The 21,540-nt window shown below is 45.3% G+C and overlaps 1 protein-coding gene across 1 annotated transcript; it reads left to right on the forward strand.

Annotated features, from left to right (window-relative positions):
- Positions 1-737: 737 nt before the first annotated feature.
- LOC110977952 (uncharacterized) lies at positions 738-21,470 on the forward strand. The gene is made up of 23 exons (XM_022232501.2): positions 738-1,316; positions 1,501-1,602; positions 2,108-2,191; positions 4,821-4,885; positions 5,421-5,516; positions 6,072-6,209; positions 7,171-7,275; positions 7,914-8,159; positions 8,591-8,732; positions 9,371-9,581; positions 10,327-10,507; positions 10,901-11,197; positions 11,765-12,092; positions 12,860-12,986; positions 13,683-13,844; positions 14,493-14,639; positions 14,798-15,167; positions 15,532-15,725; positions 15,845-16,015; positions 16,439-16,554; positions 16,767-17,029; positions 17,644-17,710; positions 18,311-21,470. The coding sequence occupies exons 2-23, from the start codon at positions 1,505-1,507 to the stop codon at positions 19,212-19,214; spliced, it is 4,512 nt and encodes a 1,503-aa protein (XP_022088193.2). The 5' UTR covers positions 738-1,316; positions 1,501-1,504; the 3' UTR covers positions 19,215-21,470.
- Positions 21,471-21,540: the final 70 nt, after the last annotated feature.

Raw genomic sequence — 21,540 nt, forward strand, 5'->3', positions numbered from 1 at the left:
TATCTCGTTTAAACGAGGTATCTACATGTATGTCGTTTAACCGAGATATTAAGCCGTTTAAACGAGAAGAAATAACTTTTGCATGCATTTATGTACCTCTTCGCTAAGTATTGTTCTAAGTCGAAAACAAACATGCCCATTTCCCAGTTCCATTACAAGGTTCTTTATACGTTTCACACACAGGTAAGGGAACATTGTAGGTTCTGTCTAATCTTCAGAGAAAGGTGAAGAACAATTTGATAGTAATGTTAAGCTTCAGTGGTGGGAGGGAACTTGCAGAAAAGAAAAACATGGAATCGGCGCGGGTCGGGAAAGAAAATGTATTATGCACATACTGGCCTGAGTGGAATTCCATCCATATGGGGCATTACACTCTGAAAACTGTGTTTAACAACGAAGCATAATCTTGTCGCCAAATTTGTAAAAACACGTCCAGATGCTAAAAAAATTAGCTGTCCAATTCATTAACATATTTATTCATTGGCGACAAACACTTATCCGTATTTAGCATTATTTATTATTATAAAATGAAATACGTGCAGGAAAAACTATAACCACAGAGCCAACTTCCTAAATAATCAGGAAAAGCAAAACACGCTTCCTTTAAAGTTCTGCAATGTGTGGCAGAGAATGGTGCTGTGTAAAGTATTTTTTTTTGTAAAAGGAAAAACAGATTTGATACAAAAAATGGAGTGTCTTTTTATTACAGAGATTGTGTTTTATTCCCCCATACTCTGGACAAAGAGATTCGCGTTCAGGGTCCACACAGATTGCAAGAGGACTTTTTTCTTTAATATGATCCTTGGGCTCACTTACTTTTCCTGTTTTATTATTACGAACATGAAAAAAGAGAAACCAGACTAAATAAAAATCTTACAATAGCTGAAGGCACGTGCAGCCATTTTGAGGAAGTAGTGATGAAAAAACAACAAAAAGGGGATTGTCCGTTTTACTGATGTGTCAAATCGCGTGATCACTAATCACTGCTGTCCAAATATGAAAAAATGATATAATTATGCTTCCGTGGGCGTCGTGCGAAGCTAGCTGTACAAACAAGTGAAGTCACGCGCTGGTTCGCGACCGCTCTAAAGAAATACGCAGAGGGGACCAGTCTAAGCCACTCCCATCACTGGTTAGAATCCCATCGAATTCGTCGTTCTTTTTAAGTGGTAATCTTCAGCAGAGGGACTTCATAATGTAAATGCAAATGGTCTGTTTGCATATGAGTTATCTTTGTTTTCAAACGAAGAGGGGAACTTCTTGACTGCTCGTTCTCACTCTGGGATTTGGCTGATGAAAAGTGCTGTGAAGAAAGGGTAATTACTTTGTACAATGTTGAAATTACTTTGCAATCTTTCATAAATTACCACCGCTTTCAGGAACTTGCAAACTGAGTATATCATTTTTGGAGTTTATCCAATCTAATCCTGGCGGTTCCCACTTCATAAAACTGTTGCCGATTTTCTCACCGTAATTTTTTTCATGCTTGCTCCGGTGAAGCTGAATGAGGTTTGTCGGTGCTGCAGGACGTCACATCATGAAATTTCCAATCATGTTCATCGCGTCCATGGCTCTATTCACTGGGTCTTTGCCGCAAGTTCAGTTAAGTGATTCGGCTGTTCTTTTTACGGGGTTACAAATTCAGGCGAGTCTACAATGTGGTATTTTCATAAAGTCCCTTATTGTTTAATAGTGATACGTTGGTCTTGGATATGGATCTCCTTGAATTTCACCCTCCCAATAGTGTCTAGGTTAACTTCAAGAATCATTTTGCTTCCACGACATGTCCACCTGTAATAATGCTCTAAAACCACTTCACTTCTATTTTTCACCGTGAATTCGAATTTCCATAATTATATTTGTCGGCACAAGAGTGTCATGAACTTGAAATCTATGGCGTCAAGGGCTTAATGGGTTGCAAGAGTTTGGAAAGTACGCTTTGCAGTAGATGACGACCACATGATGATAGAGATGGAGAAAATTGTGTGTCTTACTTTGAATCAATATTTTTATAACTTGATAATGCGTTAGGCCTACTTCAAATTGCACGGTCTTCTCCAGCATTCAAAATGACTTTTTAAAAATGCTATTATTTGTCAATTCACAGGGGTCTTACCTGTTCGTACAGTTGCCGACATCGGTCCACGTACAGTTGTGGCTTTTGGGGGTGGCAACAGTGTAACAGAAACAGGTGGGTTTTTTGAGGAACACGAAAGAGAAACAGCTGCCAAAAAATGTGTTTGGAATTAGCGAATGAGCACTTTTTCTAAACACTTTCTTGCTCTTTTCCAAACTACCCCTTCACGAAATGTTTGAACCCAGCACTGTGGCGCTACAGCCGTGGACAAAATTGTTTGGACACTTGGCAATAGCCTACCCCCACTCCCTCGCTCAATGTTGTCATGTCCGGCCGGAGCGCAGACCGCAAGCACAGATCCAACACTGTGTCTGTCGTGCCGTTTGGCGCGTGTGTGTTGCCGTTGTCTGGAGAAGAAATGACCGCCGACTGTTAATATAGACGAATGTATATTTTGGGCAAATTGTACAAGAAAACGCAAGATAAATGATCCATTTTGTATTGTGCGTGTCCAGTCTGAACTGTTTTTCAGGAGTGCATCATAGACGATGCACCATGGCATTGCTGCCCAAAACTGTGCGAAATCGATGTTTCGCAAATGTGGACCCCTTTCGGTACAGAAACAACATGCCGTTTTCAGGCACAGCAACTATAGGGAAATATGACGTTACCGTCCTGTTTAATTATCAATAATAAACATTCACTATACACCCCACAGCTTTTATATTTAAACCACTTCATAGCTTTTATATTGAAATTACTTCATAGCTTTCATATTCAAATCAATGGGAAGAAATGGACCCAACACGATTGTGATCGGTTTCATTGTGGAAAATTTAGGAAATTAAGATTAATATTTAAGAAAATATATCAGTATCAATCCTTTAGCTCACTGTATTCAAACATAGAAAACTGCCTTGTGGGTTCTGCGCTCGGGGACATAAAAATGTGGTGAGGGAAAAATCCAAAAGTTATGCGGTGTTGACCAAGCATTCAGGCGCACGGACTCCTGAAATTCGCAAGGAATCGCAGTTACCGGCTTCCATATAGGACTCTTCTGGGTCTCGGGGTCCCGGCCCACCGCACTTCCTCCCTGCCCATCCATTTAACCCCAAAAGGGTTCGAGCGACCATGCAAGGGAGGAAACGAGACAGGCCCCTAAGCCCTGGCCGCCGAGTCGGCCATACGTCTCGAACCTGTACTAAGGTGCTCACCTGGACTTCGCGGACAGTGCCAGCCGCAGAGCTTACCCGCTAGGCTAAGGTACTGCTGGTATTTGACGGGGTAAATTTCAGTCTCTTATAGCTAGTAAATGACAGCAAGCGTTGGAAAAATAAAAAAGGCACCCCCTGGGATTCGAACCCACCTTCTAACGATCTGATAACCGCGAGCTTAACCACTCGGCCATTTCACAGATATTGCTTTTCGTTGTTCATATTAAGGAGATAACAAATTCATTAACCTTTCCTGCTCATAATGTTGCTGTGTAAAGACTGAGTGGTTAAAATGCTACAATATAAATTTACACAAACAAACATCAAATGTTCTCCTTGACAGCTCTCTTTATTATTTTTAAATGAACACTTATCAATATGGGCTAGTCCTGGATCACGTCTACATACACCTGTCTACGTGTCCGAACTCTTTCAAAGTATTATGTGAATAACACGCCATGGGGGGGGGTTCTCTCGTTTCCTTTACGAGCTAGAATGACAGCCATATCAGGAACCCAATAGTTCTGCTGAATAACGTGTTGTGTGATGAATCTGATGTGTGGTATGTAGCTCTTCAGACGCATTTTCCTGTGAAATTAACCTCTTTACCGCGAATCCCTTCCCTATAAAGATGTGGTTGAACAAGCACTTTAATTTCCTGTCATATTATAATTCATTTTCAACATTGTACACCCTTAAGTTGTCGTATTTTCAGTTGTGTGAATTGTTGACGTGAATACATCAATGCTTTGATACTTGCATTTTATCATCAGTAACTTTTTTGCAGTCCAGTGTTACATTGAGGCTTTCTCTCCGGAATAGCATCACAGTTGCGCTCGTGAATGTGGAGATACTTGTTTGGCAAAAATGTTGTTTTGGCCAAAATTGTTGGGACACGTATCAGTAGACACAGTATAGGCCTAGTTACCCGTTCCAGGTCCCCCAATCCCTCGCTCAATGTTGTCATCTCGAGCTGGAGCGCAGGCCGCGCATCGACACCCAACATTGAGAGGGGGGCCGGGACCCAACGGGATTTGCCCGGGAGTGTAGCTCTCCACAGTGCGCGCCCCGTGCAACGTGCACACCTGTATGCATTTGTATATACCCAGCGATAATGGTCGACATGTTCTTCAGCCCCTACTTGCATACATGTTCAGTTGCTACAGGCATAGTTCCATTGGCCACGGAAAGCAAGATGTCAAACATAGCGAATGCCACGTGACTGGCTCTCAAGATCAAGATCAAGAAACCACCGGCAACACCACCATATTGTGTCTCTCAGATCAAAGAGCTTTCCTTGCTCTATATGGTCAGATCATGTATTGCCATCTCCTCCTCGAAAGAACAAAACGCCCCCCTTTCATGATTTTGCAACGCCCACTGCTTCACGGGTCTCCTCATAGGCTTCCGTATTCACTTCAAACTGTTGCACAAAGGATGCCGACCTTCATTGGCCTATGCAGGATCTCATAGAACCAATCAGAATTCCTGGACACTTCCTCAGCCAATTTCTGTTTTCTCATCCACAGGTACAAGGCGTGTTATCGATGCTGCGACGGGTGGAGTGGAAGTACCAGCAGCGGCTGCTCAACACGTAAGTTGTGATTTCTGCCGCTGAACTAAGGATTGAGACCAGACTTGTCCATCGGTTTCAAACGATCGTACATGTACATGTATATTTAGTCTTGGGCCAAGACGTCACTAGTGCATACTTGGCATCATACCCCTGTATCAAATCAACACTGCCTCACTAAACAAATAAAATGGTCAATAGCGGGCGCAACTTACAAGATGAAATGAATCGATACCCGGTGGCGATGCACGACCTCTCGCACAGACTCAAACCCATTGTGGAATCGAAGAAGTTAACGTTCAAGGAGACGTGCAGGCCCCAGCAACAGGACAAGGGTGGACAAAAAATACAGACGCCCTGGAGCCAAGACTAAAATGCACTCGTCTTATTTATCATAGTTAACTGAAACACTTGTAATTACTACATTCTTGAACAAGAACTGTTACGCTTGTTTTGCAAAGTTAGGTATATAGATCACTCAATCAGTTCAACTGAAAAGTACTTGCTGACATATAGACCTGAAAATCGTCTGGGCTTTTTTGTACTTGACCTGCAGCCATTTGTTCTCCATCCTGCACCAACGGGGGGCGCTGCACAAGACCCGACTACTGCAGCAACTGCAACCGAGGGTTCTACTCACCGCGGTGTAGCAGTAAGTACCGAGTAAAGCATGGTAATTATCATTGTCAGGGCAATACTAACGAACTCAATTAGAAAGATGGACCAGAATTTACTCTGTAAGTTCATTTTGAGGTAAGCTAGATGAGGACCTTGAACCATATTAATAACTAAAGGAAAATGGAATTATCATTTCAAGTTTAAAGTAATTGGACTTTCCCCTTACTTAGATCACATGTAATTAGTGTTTGCGTTGTGCCAAGTAGTTCGAGCAAAGGATATTACGCCCTTTTTGGAGGGTACATACCTTTTACTCAAACGATGGTCCACAGTGACGAGTGGTACAAAGTCTACAGAGAAGCTACGACGTGGTGCTGAAGTAACAGTTCACCATGCCGTCGTGGACCACGGCCATTTTCATGTCAATTCAACAGACGCAAAATCTCTGCCAGAATTGGCTGCACCTTATATCAGCGGGCCTGTGGTGGCGGAACTGACCCTGTTTGATGGATTTATATCTCCTCTACAACCAAAAGTAGCGTAGTAAAAAGTGCAAGTACACACTTCCTGATTCGCTGCTTGCCCCCAGGGTGTTCTTTCATCTCCAACTGCCTGGACGTGTACTGCAGCTCCTCAACTAATCAGAGATGTGGTGAATGCGCCGGAGACTTTGGCACCCGCCTTGGCTCCGCCTACAAGTTGTCAGCGGACCAACGACGGTGCATAAGTATGCCCCCATTTTTTCATTATCATTTTAAAGAGTGAAAGACCCCTGAATGGTCGTTGCGCTTAAAGGAGGTGACATCTTTTTTTGTAATTTCATAGGATTGGCTGATTACGGCGTACTGGTAGAAAATTCACTGCAGCTGTTCGGTCATGCCCAATAATCACACTTTACTTCATTGAAAGTGCAAACACTCTATTCTTAGTCGACTAACTAATAGTTACGGGAAAGACGAAATTATACACTGAAACACAGGAGATTTAATGAGTGGATAGGGAAAATCCTCTCGCTACGCATCTCGGAAACGGCCACCATGTTTGGACCATACCATTACGTTTTGGGGGGGATTTTGAGTTAGCAACGTTTTCGCGTAACTTAGTCAGATTCACTGCATTTTCACTGCACTGAAAAGACATGTTCCACTCATATTTAAGGGAACGTTTTGGCAGGTACTCACTAGACTCCAAATTTCAGAAAAAATTCACTTTGTTTCTCTTGCAACTAGTGGCGGGCCCAGTCATACACTGACTGGACTGGTTCCAAAGTTCCATGTAGCTCCATGTGCAGTGGGCGTGGTTTGAACTGAAGCGACGTCACACCAATACGAACCGGATAAAAAACGCATAGGCTGACTAGGTTCCAACTTCCCATGGCTTTAAAAGTTTAAACTCCAAACGTCAAATGACATTGCTGTATTAATCTTGCTCATCATCTGGTAATCTAATTTACTGCCAAAACGAGATAGGCGCCATTTTGGTCCTTCCCTGAATTTTACCTCCGGTGGTTGCCTCCTGCCAGTTTCTAGAGATTTAACTTTGTTAAAAAAAGTCAGTGAGTCGGAGCAGTGCGAAATAACATGAAGGGAGTCCGGACACTCATTTTGTTCTTAAATATTTGAGAAATCATTGCTCAATACGTGAACGATGTATATCTCATTTAGGAATAAAACCCTTCTTATTTTCAGAGCAATGTTCGTGGAGGACTGGCAGTAACGCCTGTTACCCAGGAACCTGTACAAACGGCCTGTGTACCTGCAGGAGTGGATTTTCGGGAACTGACTGCAGGACACGTGAGTCAACATTGTGTTAAACAGATATATGTGCAGCGTGAACAAAAAGTTTTCTCTGTTTTCCGTTAAAGTCGTACTATGTAGGCCTATTGGTCGTAAGCAAAGATCGTATAGCGCCGAAGGCGCAAGATGGATAACTCTGCCCAAAAGGAGTAATTACCATGGGCGGCATTTGAGCAAGCGATATGCCTGCGCAGTTTACGGTAATGCTTCGGCGCAGGCTCACCAGGTGCACGTGCCTGCTGCGGCGCCTGCGCCTTTGCATTAATGTGCATTGCGCAGGCATATCGCTTTCTCAAATGGCGCCCATTAGATTACAACGTTTTACGTGTATTCACGGTAAAGTTAGCCATCTTGCGCCGACAATAAAACCCATTTCTCATTGGAAGGTGTTTCGTGTATATCCCCATACAGTTGTGTAATAAAGACACGCTGCCGACCGAACATTGGGCGTATACTCCGGAATCCACACGCGGGCGATGTCCCGTCGCTCGTCCAATTCACAATTTTCATGCACTAACCTATCCCGTGTGACCACATTCGGTCAACCGGGACAAACAACCTGCAAGAGGGTGAAAAGGATGTCTAGTTAGAAACAGAGCAGGTCTACTTACTTCATATGGACATTTTTCTGTCAGTGTCGAGGAGCCAGAGACCGACCATATCGGAGTACCGCGGAACCCTCATCAAGGGAAGTACAAACCTTGAATCACCCGCCGCGCAGGGGAGCACGACCACGGTGTACACCGACGTGACTAACTTCACGTCCATCCAGGTTCTGTGGAAAACCTCGTACCAACCGACTGGACTCCCGCAGCGCCCTCCGTATATCCACAGCGTCAGCTTGGGCATTGTTTCTGCTAGGGTTTCGGTGTCTGTTAACAGTAAGTGTTTTGTTCGGACTCTTCTCAAGGTTTTCAGTTTACCTTAAACAGGGAGCTAGGATATTTTTCTTTTCACAGCCTGGGGACGGATGTTAGCCCCTCTTCTCGGCTGTTTAATGACGACCAAAAGCACCACTTATCGGTTGATCGGTTGAAAAGAGCTGCGTTGGTCGGAAGTGTTCAATTTGTTGGTGACTCGTGCATTACCTAGTGTTTCGTGAACCAGCGATGTTTGGTTTCGATCAAAGAGGCCTTAGTTGTTCAGAAAATAGCGCCCTCTCTTGGTCCAGATCGAGGTCCGTGCACAAAGACGTCCGTCGTGCATGACAAGCTCGTGGTTACTGTGTCTTGGTGAGAAAATCAATCGTATTTGGCATTTTATCTCAGGTGATTTTAAGCCTATCTGATTCCCCCGACTTGTCTTTTGATAGAGGCCCGGGGTGGAATACATTACATCGGCTTCCGTAGTTGCTCGTCCGCCGGCTCGCGCAGTAACCCTGCCTCAAACCTTGTCGTCTGTGAGGCCACTTTCGACATCGACTACACCTCCTGGTCACCAAGCACAGGCGACGTGTGCGTAAAAACCTCTTTTACATTCTTTAAGAAAAAAACCCAGATCAACAGGAAAATATTTCGGGAAGGCCGACTCCGTGCAGGATTCGTACATAGAGCTTGATCTATTAGTGGAACCGACAGTAATCCTTATCATAATCTAACCTTCGATGATAGTTATTGAAAACATCACTTCTAGAAACATTAATGTTGGCTTCCCAAAATGTTATGAAAAATTCCAGTTGGAGTATTTTTTACTAACCCGAAGTGGAGAGGTGTATGTCTTTTTCCCGCATTTTTCATTTATATATACTCTTCACAATCGGTGAGTAGGCTTACGGTTTAATTTGTTTTATTCCATCTGCTTGCCATTCTACTCTTAGTTACAAGGAGCCTTTTGCCTTCTCTACCTTTGTAAAATCAACACAAAGCGGTATTTTTCCCAACACTTCACTCGCCTAACACATAAAACAATTTTGATCAGTAGTACGTTATCAGCTGAGCCAAGAGTGCCCATCAGGTTAACATCAGGTAACATCATCATAACCGGTTAACATCATCATAACCGGTTAACATCATCATAACCGGTTAACATCATCATAACCGGTTATTAAACCACAGGTATCATAACCGGGCGTAGTTGGTATTATGTTTTTCAGTCTGACGTACACCGTGTACTCCTCTGCCGGCGGACACATGAAGCTATTCAACAGAGACAGCAACTCCAATGTCCTCACACGGTACTACACCAGCAAGCAAACATCGGCGACTGCAACGTTTACCTTTGCCTTGGACGGGCCGTCCCATTGTGTGGGCACCACGTCATGTCAAAACTCAATGCTGTCCGTGGGGAGCAATGTCATAACTCAGGTACTGGCTTAAATCAAGTTCCCTGAGTCCAACTACTCCTGTTGCTATCAAATACTGATAGGTAGAGCCAATGGAAACGATTGGTTCGAATCACAAGGTATCCGTTCATTCTGCGACAAAGACATTTCCTTATCGCTATTTATCTCTTATTCATAAATGCCCGGAACAGTTTTTCTATTCCTATTGGTTTAAACGCGTCACGTGACCGTGAATTAACAAAATTTGTTCATAATGCCCGCTGAGAAGCGACAATGAAAATGGAAGTAAAATTGTAAAACAAAATCGTTGGAAATCCTCCATAATCCTTTTGACTCTCTGAATACAAAGGTGTTTATGAATGGGAAAAAATATGTGCTTGGCCGTTTAAGACCTTGCTCAGTAGAATAAACGCTGATAATGCCCGAGCGGCAGAAGAGGGCATTACTAATGAACAGCGTCCATTCTCCTGAGCCGGTCTTAAACGCACGCGTAAGACTGGCGCACTGCACACATTTATTCCCTTATTAATGACAGCACGTGATTCGATTACAACTCTCCTGTAAACTTTTCTTCTGGCCTTATTTCATCAGGGTAATGCGTCTCTTTCACATGGTTTTCACGTGGTTCATGGCCCTATTTTCACGTTTTACGGTGCTCATAATTATGTTGAGTTTTGGAGCTTTGGGATCTGAGTGGTTTCCGACTGGCTTTTGGGGGAATTTTCTTACCGCGTCACATGTTTGTCTTTTCACGATCACCTTAAAAGCCCGTGATAACAGTCAGGTGGTTCGGCTGGATAGACAGCCGCGCTGGTATCAAGGAGTACCACCTGCAAGTGCGGCAAATGTCAGGTACCAGTGGCAACGAGATGACCGAAGTTTCCCACGGTCCTCCGGTCTACGAGGGCGTGACGGCGAGTGGCCAGACGGTCACCCTTCCAAGTGCTGGTAGGGCCTATGTAATAAGCTCTTTGAACCAGAACACGAGCTTTGGAAAGCGATGCTAAACCCATACTTGTAATTTCTGGGCACAGGCTACGTTATAATCTGCACTGCGAATTACTGCAGAGTTCCTGTAGGCCAATCTGGTGTAAAAAAGTTAAGCAACTACACCCCAGTTACGACCATGGAAGTTTCTGGCAAATCTTTCCCATTGTTAACGTCGACTCGTACATGACATTACACAGATGACAAACGTGTCGTACTGACTAGGTGGACTGGACCAGTGTCTAAGCCCTGTGGATTCCGCTGAGCGTTCTTATGACGATCCTATCAACAACATCCAGAAATGTTTAGTAGCTGCATTTTTGCAACTGTGGTTTATATACTGATCTCACCCAGGTGTTTATTCCGTCGTGCTCTCTGTGATCGACAACGTCGACAACGTTCGGCGTAGCCGTCGCTTCGTCTTCTTCGACGACAACCGGAACGACGTTACCATCGACCCCACCGCCCCCATGCGCGTTCTGTCACACGATGGAGCGACAGAATACGGATGGGTGTCCTTTCCAGACTCGTCGCCCAGGAGGGACAAGTGGCTGCGACTCGACTGGCAGGGCCATTTCCTCAATAAGAGACACGTCAACAAAGGCCTCCTCAAGCCCATTGGTCCCTTTGCGAACGGGCTCTTAGACGCCGGTGAGTAGGTAAAAAAAAAGACCGGTTCCTACTTCACGCGAAAGCAAAAACGAACGCGAATTTGTGACGTCAGATGAACTATTCGCATTGCGAATTCGCACAAGTTGAATACATTTCAACTCGAGCGAAATTTTGCTGCAAATTTTTCTTGACGTCAGCTTCGCTTCGCTTTCGAATTCGCCTGAATTATGAAACGGCCTTTAGGCCTGGTGTGACGGAATCCTTTGACTGCGCCAGGCAGCATCATGGGGCCTTATGGAAAACGGATGTGGCCAATGACTGCGTGCGTGGCGGCTCCACTGGCAGGTTGCCCCCTTTTCCTTTTTTCTTCATGCTGGAGTTTTATTCCCTGTGAAAGGACAAGCTAGCAAGCTTTGTCAGTGCTTTGTCATTATAGTTGCATAAAAACAGAGAATCAGAAGTGTTGCATTGTATTTGAATGTTTAAATCAGTTGAAATCTGTATTAAGGAAACGTAAGGGTTAACTTGTAAAGCTGTAGCATTAATTTAATTGTTTAAAATCTCTGAGGTTTCCTGTGTCTCATTGCTGATAATTCCTGTTGGCAGATTATGACCAAAACTTCGGTCAGCGTGGCCGTGACGCCATCCCCAACGCCGGAGGAGTGGCGGAGTTCCGTGTATTGGTCAACACTGACCGCAGCGGCAGCGCTATTGTCGATCCGAACAATGAAAACTCTGACAATTGGCTCACGAAGGGCACAGACACACATCATCTCTATAACCCGCTGGCACGAGATGGCTCTTCCGTTCGGTTTTGGGTGGAGGCAAGGGACCTGGCTGGTCACTCTGCGAGGGACAGCCTACTGTTCCGGGTCGACTCTTCCCCACCTGTTGTCGACTGTATAGAGATGATTGTCGACCTGCATGACATAAGGTACTGATGAACACATTCACTTCCGCTAAAGTTGACTTAAGCCTGGTTACCATACCGTCGTTTTTGACGCAAACGGCACGCAAGACGTGCAGACGCAGACACGAACGAAAGCGACGGTTCACGACGTCATTCCACCCCAAATATTGAAACAAAATGGCATTCGAAACTCCGTGATGCCAAACCTGTATTCCAGTTTCATGCATCTAATTTACGGTCAGCTATTTAGTTGATCACTGGGATGTGACATTAAACATTAAAGAGAAAAGCAAGAGGTACATCATTACACGCCAGTCATACCAGCGTGCATGTTTGTATGGGGATACCACTGCTACTCGACGCAGACAGTCGGCAAAGTTGAACTTTGCTCAACTTAGCCGATCGTTCGCTGGCTAGTTTGCGTTTGTCTGCGTTGTCGACGAAATCACCGTCGGACATGTACCCATATGTCTGTATTACAGTTTGCATCTTGATTGCGTTGCTCTCTGCATTTCTCACGTCGAGATGGAAACCAGGCTTTACGTTATACACTTGTGTTGTCCTTGACAATAAATACTTGTCTTAACTCATCTTCAACCTTACCGAAACGATGTTGCGCGAAAGCCCAGTGGAAAAAGGTCTCTTGTAACAGAGTCACTTAAAATTGATTCATCGATTGCCGACTATCGAAATAATTTCAGTTGAACGACTTTGGCTGTTTCTAATTATCAAACTGAAACCCCAGTGCCACGATATACGTGCAGCAAACGGATCTTTTTGCCCACACGCAGTGTGAAATTTCGGACCGTCGACGAGCACAGCGGTCTCAAGACCATAGAATGGCGGCTTCTTGAGAATGAAACCCAAACAGTCTTGGAGATTGGAACGGAGACAGTGACTCGTGTCAACACCACCGAGGTAAGAAAATATCTGGTGTTATCTCCATTTTTCTTTAATTTTCCCAAACAGCATCCGCCACCCGGCACCTACGTTTTCTGAAGGTGGTTATCATTACAGTGATAAAAAAGCCTTTGATGTTCGTGTTATGAACATGAAACCGATCATGGAACAATCTAACTGAATTGTTCTTGACGGTTTTTGGCAGAAGAGGCTGGATATTTGAAGCGTTCAAATAGCATATATTGTGTACACGGACTAAAACATTACACGGGTCTTGGATGCAAATCGACAAATGTTCCACGATACCAAAGGCTTTTCCATGATAATGAAGTTGAAACAAAAGCGAGTCTTAATGTAGAAAAAAGGTGAAAATTCACTGCCGCTGCAAATGCTTCATGAATACAGCAAAGTTAGGATGACGATTATTGTAGAGTTTAGGGCTAGGGTTTGGGTTAAGCTGGAGTGGGGGTAGGAGATTTGCTACAGCGAGAATAGAGGGTTTTCATTGCTGCCATCTGCGGGGTATGTAGGAAAGAGGTTACCCTGTAAAGCAAAAGAACTACCCTGCAAGATGGCCACCACGCAAAGCCTCTAATAGTAATAACGGTTGGGCTGAGGTCGTTGGCATTGTTAACAGCTATAATCACAAATATATTTCAAATACTCATCTCTCTCAATAATTCCACCGTTTGCAGTTTTATTCTATTTAATCAGGGCTGCAGTCCGCAAGGTTGCGTGTGTATTCCGCTCGGCGAATGTTACGCCACGGCGTACCAAATCAAGCCGACAGTCCCCGCTGGAGTTCAGGACCGCGACTTCGTCGTCATGCTAACCGTCACAAACCAGGCAGGACTTGAAACAAACGGGATGACACAGGTGCGTAACACCTGAAATTGAAGCACACCAGATTGGACCAGTGCCACACGGTCGTCAGTTTAAAAAAAAAGCAGGCGTAATTGCACAGGTATTCCATGCAGCAAAATCGGATTTAATCCACAAGATTCATGGATGTTTTGGGTTCGCGTCCTGTGAGAGTGGACTAGTGCTTTTAATCTACTTGGAAGCACTGCCCGGTGCTCCAACAGTGCTTATTCCAAATTGATTTGCAAGGAGACTGTAAAGATATGTTTAAACAAAGCTTAATTTATCGCGAGAGGTATGGAAAAGATGGTCATGTCACACTGGTTGGCAATCGTCTTTGATGAGCGCACAATTGAGCTATGTCCATACGGGTCGTCAGGAATATTTCCAGGGAGGCAAACCACTTTTTTCCAGAGGGGCAAAGCATTCATAAGCTGCGAACTGCTAAACAAATTAGAGATATTCAAGCTTTTCATCTCTTCATTTTTTTTAAAATTTTCACACATCCCCTTTTTCCTTTTATGTTTTTACATGGGGGGGGGGGCAAGTGCCCCCTTTAACCCCTGACCCCTATACACATGTCGTATATTGTGTGCATCAACACTTGTGGCGCTTTAAACCATTTTTGCAATCTGTAAGTAAGTGTTTTTTGCTCTATGGTAGATTTCAGTGACGGCAGAGAACGTGGGACAGGTTTCCCAGTCGCTTGCGTCTATCACCAGCGACACGCCTTCCATTGACGAAAGTGCCGTGGCCTTTGCGGCAGATTTACTGGACAGCATCGTCGGCGTTCAAGACACCTCTCCAGAGGTAAGTCTGTCTCTAGACTGTGTAAGTGTCGCTTGAAAGTCCCCTGTTTCATGGTTTGCTTTTGGGTCAGTTCTCTATCAGTAACCACCACTGCAAAAGATGACAATCAGTTGGCGTGGAAAAGGAAATAAGTGGAAATTTTGTAAAACGTTCCGCAGGTAACGGAAAACGTTGTCAAGATCGTCAGCAACCTGCTTCAAATGGATGACGACCGCCTCGGCGCGGCGGACGAGGTCGCAAACTCTTCGTCTCGCATCGTCAAGTCTCTGGGCAGGCAAATCTCCAATGCTCTCGCAACCGGGCAGAACATCAGCCACATGACCAGAGGTCTCGCAGTCGAGGCGAGAGCCTTTCACCCCAGCGCCTTGGCCCACGGGGTGGGGTTCGCGGTCTTTGAGGGGGAGAACCGTACCGGTAGCTTTGACGAAAACTCGGTAGACATCTACGGCTCTGACGGCGACGTCCTCGTGAAAGAGGCGACAGCGTCGATACAGCTTCCTCCAGAAGTTGTCAACAAATCCTCCGGAGGTAAGCACCAAAATTCAGTCCTAGCTATCGAGGCCTCTTTAACTCTACAGTTTGCTAAGAGACCAAGAACTCCATGTTCCATGCGCCTTCATATTGTTGCCGCGACATCGCTTTAAGCACTCACTGTAACATTTCGGGGAGTTTCCGTACGAACTAGGTGTTAAAAAATAGTGCATTGAAATAATTCTCATCTGACAAAATGAGGAATGAAACAGAAAACACAGTTAAAGGGTCAGAGAAAGGAGAGGGGTGGATGGGCGGGCGAAACGAGAATCCGCCCACTTTTCTGGGTATACCAGGGGATGATCAACAGGAACAGCTCGAGTTAACCTCAAAGTTCACCGGCCAGCTTGATACTGAACAGGTGATTCCATACCCGTGAGTTTCGTCGTGTACCAGACCAGCAAGTTCTTTCGCTCCCAGCGGACTAACGGCGCCCCAACATCTCTCCCGACCAGCTTTATTGACAGTCGAGTCATAGCTGCCACCGTGGAGGGCACACAGGTCAGAGATCTGCCGCCGGAGTCACCAGTAGTCATTGCTTTCCTCCCAGACAAGGTGAGACCTAACAGAAGGAAAAAAAAAAAAACAGGGAAAGTATTAGATCATGATTGATAAGATGGACCAATTTACACAGGACCTATCAACTTTTCTATCTTCTTTTTCTTCTTTGACAGCTGATTAGTGTTTCTGAACATCAGACTGCAGTGACGGAGTGTGTTTTCTGGGACTTCAACCTTCGGGCCGGCATCGGAGAATGGTCGTCGGAAGGCTGCCAAGAGAGCTCCCAGGTCGGTGGGAGAATTGTCTGCCACTGCAGTCACGCCACTAACTTCGCGGTGCTCGTGGTAAGATTACTTTTATCCACTGATAGCTAAGCTTTGTTGTTCGACGTCACCAGTGAGCCGACCCAACAGAACCGGCACTATCTGAAGAGAGGTAGACGACATGCAACTGGGACGAAAACATGCAACACAAGACGCTCCTCAAACCACTTGGGGTCAATTTGGGCGAGTGTAAGCACAGGGAACACAACAGCAGGGGTTCAAGTTCGAGAGACAACCATTTGTTGACCACCGGTCGATTTCCTCTGGCAACCCGGGGTACCAGGCAAAGTCAGCCAGTAGTCGGCACAATGTCGTCTCTCGAACCTGGATCATTAGCCATCCTCTTGAATTTGTTATCGGTGAGAGTGTGCCTTTGAACGGTCCGTAGCTGGAGGGCGCATTAATTAATCAAGTTTTGTCGCGCTGTCTTTAATCTGAATTCAGAAGGTCCACGGCCCTCTAAAGCACCCCAACTTCGCCTTGGACATTTTCAGCAAGATCGGATGCGGCGTCTCCATTGCGGGCCTCAGCATCACCGTCGCCCTGTACCTTGCTATAAGGTAAAAATATAACTTGGTCAGTGTAGTATCGATGAGTGAAAAGCAGTCATTGGTGGAGAAAAGCATTCGCGTGTAGGGACAGAGTACCTTGCCCAAGGACCTATAAGCATAGTAAACCTAACAGCCCGAAATTGAGTCCATGGTTTGCAATACTACCACACATTTTATAAGAAAAGAGGTTATTTTAAGTTGTAAAAATTTGTCTCCACTAGGTCTCTAAGAACTTTGGAAGCCAGCCGCATCCTCATCAGTTTTTGCTGCTCCTTGCTCCTCCTCTATCTGGTCTTCCTGGCCGGCATCGAGCAGACGTCTTCCCGCAGCGGCTGCATCGCCGCTGCCGTCTTGATGCACTACTTCACCCTGACCTCCATGGCCTGGATGGGTGTGGAGGCTGCCAACCTGTATCTGAAGCTGGTCAAGGTCTTCAATTCTGATGTGTCGCACTTCATGGTCAAGGCGTCTCTTGTCGCCTGGGGTGAGTGATGTTGAAAAGCTCCGGCACCGCTTTTTATAGTCGATAAGAATGCATCTGAGTGATAACCCTAAGACCGGGTCCAAATGAGCAGATTACGGGTAGGAATAATACATGGTGCCTATGAAAGTCGCTTCTAGTGGCTACAGCCACTTATCATGGACTTTGGTCTTGATGCCAGTGGCAACTAAGTTATTTGGAATTGACTAAAATTACGAACGACACCAGTAGCAAAGCTGGGGATTGCAGGGGGGGGAGCAAGTGCTCCCGTGGTAACTCTTGCCACCTTGAAAATCGGGCGTTAGTAGGAGGGGAGCTTCCCCCACGACATCTGTAGTGTGCTGATATGCATTATTTTAGTGTGGACATATGACCCATGTTAAACCCTGAAGCGACTTGGAATCCCCATTAAATACAGCCATGCTCCTCTTAACCCTACCATGAGAATAGCCTCATTACGTTTCCGACCGACACAAATTCCTGTGGCTGATAGTGTTCACCAAGAATCCCAATGGACGCTGCTCTAAATGACAAGATTTCTGATCAAAGTACTCTCAATCTTCTGAATGTTTATGCTAAATCCGCTCAACCAAATAATTTTGCAAATGGTTTTCCAGGGCTTCCGGCGGTTCTCATCGCAATCATACTGGCGACTGATTACACCGTCTACGACAGCGAAGATAGGTAGGGCCTACAAATTTCTTCGAAGGAAGATAGAACAGACTCACATTTTGCTCGCTTGCTAAAATGGATTTTCTTCTTAATGAAGTTAGGGCTTATCCTCTGACTAAGACTCCAACAGAAGAATCTGGTCATTGACGGGAAGTCTTAAGTAGTTTCTACCGTCAGACAGACAACCTTCTTTTTCAGACCGACGATTCGAGTCTTTTCGTTTCAGACATCCTGCTTAAAAGTCTGCAAGAGAAGTGCGATGTATTAAGGGCCATGTGCCAGTTATTAGCTCTTGCATCTGAGTTGGGGAGGTTCGGAAGAGCACTTACCCAGTACACGATAAACGAGGCAAGGTATGCGTCAAACAACGAAATGCACTCTGTTGACCATTGTGTCGACCCTATAAGAAGTCCTCACAAAACAGGGCCAGTTCCAGCGACGACCAATAATTTGTATACAAATACATAGCGGGTACCAGGCGAAACCGACAAGCGGTTGACAAAGGGTCGTTGTTCAAGCGTGCCCTTAGCATAGTGCCTTCTATGAGCTCATAATGTGAAAACATTTCAACCTTCCAATCACAGCAATTAAATCATTGTGATTATCCTGTAGATGTTTTCTGAAGTCGGGAGACGCCTTCTACTTTGGCCAGCTTCTCATCATCGGCCTTGTGTTCCTTTTCAACCTCGTCGTCTTTGCACTCGTTTTTCGAAAATTGACGTGCGAAGTCATGGGCACCCCGGACAAGAGCAACCGGGACACTGTCGGCAGTCGCCTGAGGACCATGGCTTCCGTGGCGGTGCTGCTTGGGTTGACCTGGGTCTTCGGCCTGCTCTCCGTCTGGGGTACCGCCAGCTTCGCCTTCCAGGTCCTGTTCTGCATCTTCAATTCCCTGCAGGGCCTCTTCGTCTTCCTGCTCTTTGTCGTGCGGCAGAGGAAGGTCCGGGAAGGCGTGAGCAACCTGCTGTGTCGCAGGAAGGAGAAACCCTCGGAGAGCTCCACGGCCAACAACCAGCTGACAGCCAGCAAGACGACCGGGGAGCCATCGGTCGTCTTCAAGAGGGGGCCCTGTATCAATGATCACGTCGATTACGACGGGTACGACAACGTAGCAGTTGCGACCGCCCAGGATACGTCCAGACCACAACCAAGGCCACCATCCTGGCACCCCTACGATGAGGTAGATCCAGCTGAACCTCCCAGCTACGGCAATATTGGCGAGCCGACAACCAAGACGGCACTTAGCCCGCCTAAGCTACACAAGCCCTTCCGCAAAGCCAAGCCTGGCAAGGTTCGATCTGAGGAGTACGAGGATGCTGATGCACAGACAGCCAAGAAAAAGCCTGATCCCCCTCCCAAACGGCCGAGACGCCACCACCAGGTCGGTCTGGGTGAACCCGCAATGTACCAAAACACAGCAATACCTGTCCCCAAGAAAGTTCCCAGGCCTACGCCCCCTCCTAGGCCTGGACACTCTCAATATTATGAAGAGGTATTATATAACAACGGAGATTAATGGATAAAGCTGCGTCCCAAGTCAGTTACAGACATCGTTTTACAGAAAATTTCTCAGTCCTATTTTTCTGACATCAAATCTCATCCACTCACTGATACAAAAAAGAAAGAAAAAAATTAACTAATTCTGTTGGCGACCAGTCCCGTCTTTTTGTTTTGAGAGCATACCCATGAGGCTGCATTCCGGCTAGGTTGTTCTTCCCTTCTTGAAAATTAAACTCCGAGGGAAAGATTTATCATACGATACACTTCACACATTGAATCAAATCTGATGGAAAGAATTGACGAGTTTTTGGTTCCCTCGTCCATCTTGTCCCTACCTGATTTTGTAATTTTTTAAATCACCAAATAAAGCTTTGCGTGTAGTCACACGCTGATTCTCGAGTGGTACCAAAACTAGTCAGACAGGGTGACAGTGAGGATGACGGGATAAACACAAGATGAGAGTTAATGAACAAGCCATGGAAAGCTGTGGGATAATGCGACTGTGTCGTTATGGAGCTACAGCAGGGGCGTATCTGTGCTGGAAATGGGGGTGGGGGTTTAGAAAGGTGCGGGGAGGACTTTTACCCGGCCATGGAAATTTGGAGGGGGCGCAACACCATGCACACTACGTAAGGGGCGATGTTCATTACGAACATGTACATCTGTGCAAAATCTTATATCAGAATGACACCATTAATGGCTTTTAAAAGGTGTGTTCCCCTTTTAGTGATATTGCAGACATGCTAGTCTTTGCGAAGTCCCAAAATTCTTCACACTCCGCTATAACTTTTTGCTCATCACAAGAAAGTGTGTGTGTATATGGGAGGGGGGTGATATATACCCCCAATCCCCCGGGATTTACGCCCGTGAACCACAGGCAAATCAATTGTAATGTAAAGTAAAAACCAAGTGCGACATAATGACCATCATGTTATGATCCCTAATCACCCACGGGACATGAAAGTGAATTATACTTTGTTTTTTTATTCTAAACTGCGTCCACCAGCACTCAGGCGGGTTTGTGCAGAAAACAGACCACAAAATAATACAACCTACTTTTAGAGTGCATGAGGGCGGGTCACCTGTGCGTACGCTGTACACGGAGGGTAGTTGGTGTCTAGTTGATCATGTAATAATTATCACTTGGTTTTGGAGCAGGGTTTTATAGGAAGGTTAGCGAAAGTAAGTTTACAGGTGTGTCGCTCTTCGCTCCGTTTAGATATCGGAAAAAGAAAGGAAATTTTCTACTTAATGTTTCAAGTAGTGTTCGTGCATGATACATTGATCAGTGTTTGTAACATGAACAATCTCATTCGGCATACCCAGGAGCTTGCATACATTAAATTGATATATGCTTCTCAAGTAAGCAATGATAAGATTAAGTTTTCTCAACTACAGCGTCAGTTTTTTTTATCACTTTTTTAATTGAGGGGAAGCGGTTATTACTAACGCAAAGGTTGAATATTGTGTCAAGGTACTCGGATAAATGTAACTGCTAAGAATAGTGATGTTCTCACATTTTAATATCAGAAAATTTTTCAGAATACAATTTATTTAATAGTATCAATTGACAGAAATAGATTTTTCCAGAAGACAAAACAGAGTAGGGGTTTAGTTTGAACTTCAGCGTACCGCCCACTTGCTCACGTCATTCGCTCAACGGTTGGCATGGACCGACGATTTTCATTTGAAGACGAGCAAGTCATCAGCACCGGCCTTGGTGCGGGCTCACGGAGCGCTCAAGAGACGCCCTGCTTCAATCCCCTAAGCACTTTATGTTATTACCATACACTTTGACGGTTTTTTAAAAACTTAATTAGAGCTCAACAAGAGTCCATGTGGCAGGCATAATTGCTAGGTTATGGTCATTGGCCATTCCCACATCGGCGGATCCGGATTGGCGGGGGGGGGGGGGTTCAACGGTGGCCAAGCCTCCTCCCTAAATAAAAAGCGGCAGTTTTGTGGTTATTTCTGTCTCCTCCCCCGTTACACTTCACTTAGCTTCATTCTTAAATTCAAGACAGGACATCCATATAATGTTGAATTTCTAGGACCCAAAACAATAATGCCACCCTGAAAATGTACTACAACTGGATCCGCCCATCCACTCCTGAAGATATTGAACAGTAGCCGAACTGATAAGAAACTGGCGAATCAATGAATTGAGAACAATTAAGTTCCAAGTGGCTCACACTTCGACTAGGAGGAAGCATTTTAAATTAATAAAAGCATGCTGAAGGTTTCTTGCGAAAACTCGTTCTGTCCTGCCTCCTGATTTTGTAGCCAGTTCCCGAGAGGAGAGAGATATTTGTATCTTTCCTACTCCTGCTCTTCATCCCGTA

This window comes from Acanthaster planci, linkage group LG14 (genome assembly GCF_054643075.1).
Source record: "Acanthaster planci isolate LZ-2023a linkage group LG14, COTS_SCS, whole genome shotgun sequence".
NCBI lineage: Eukaryota > Metazoa > Echinodermata > Asteroidea > Valvatida > Acanthasteridae > Acanthaster > Acanthaster planci.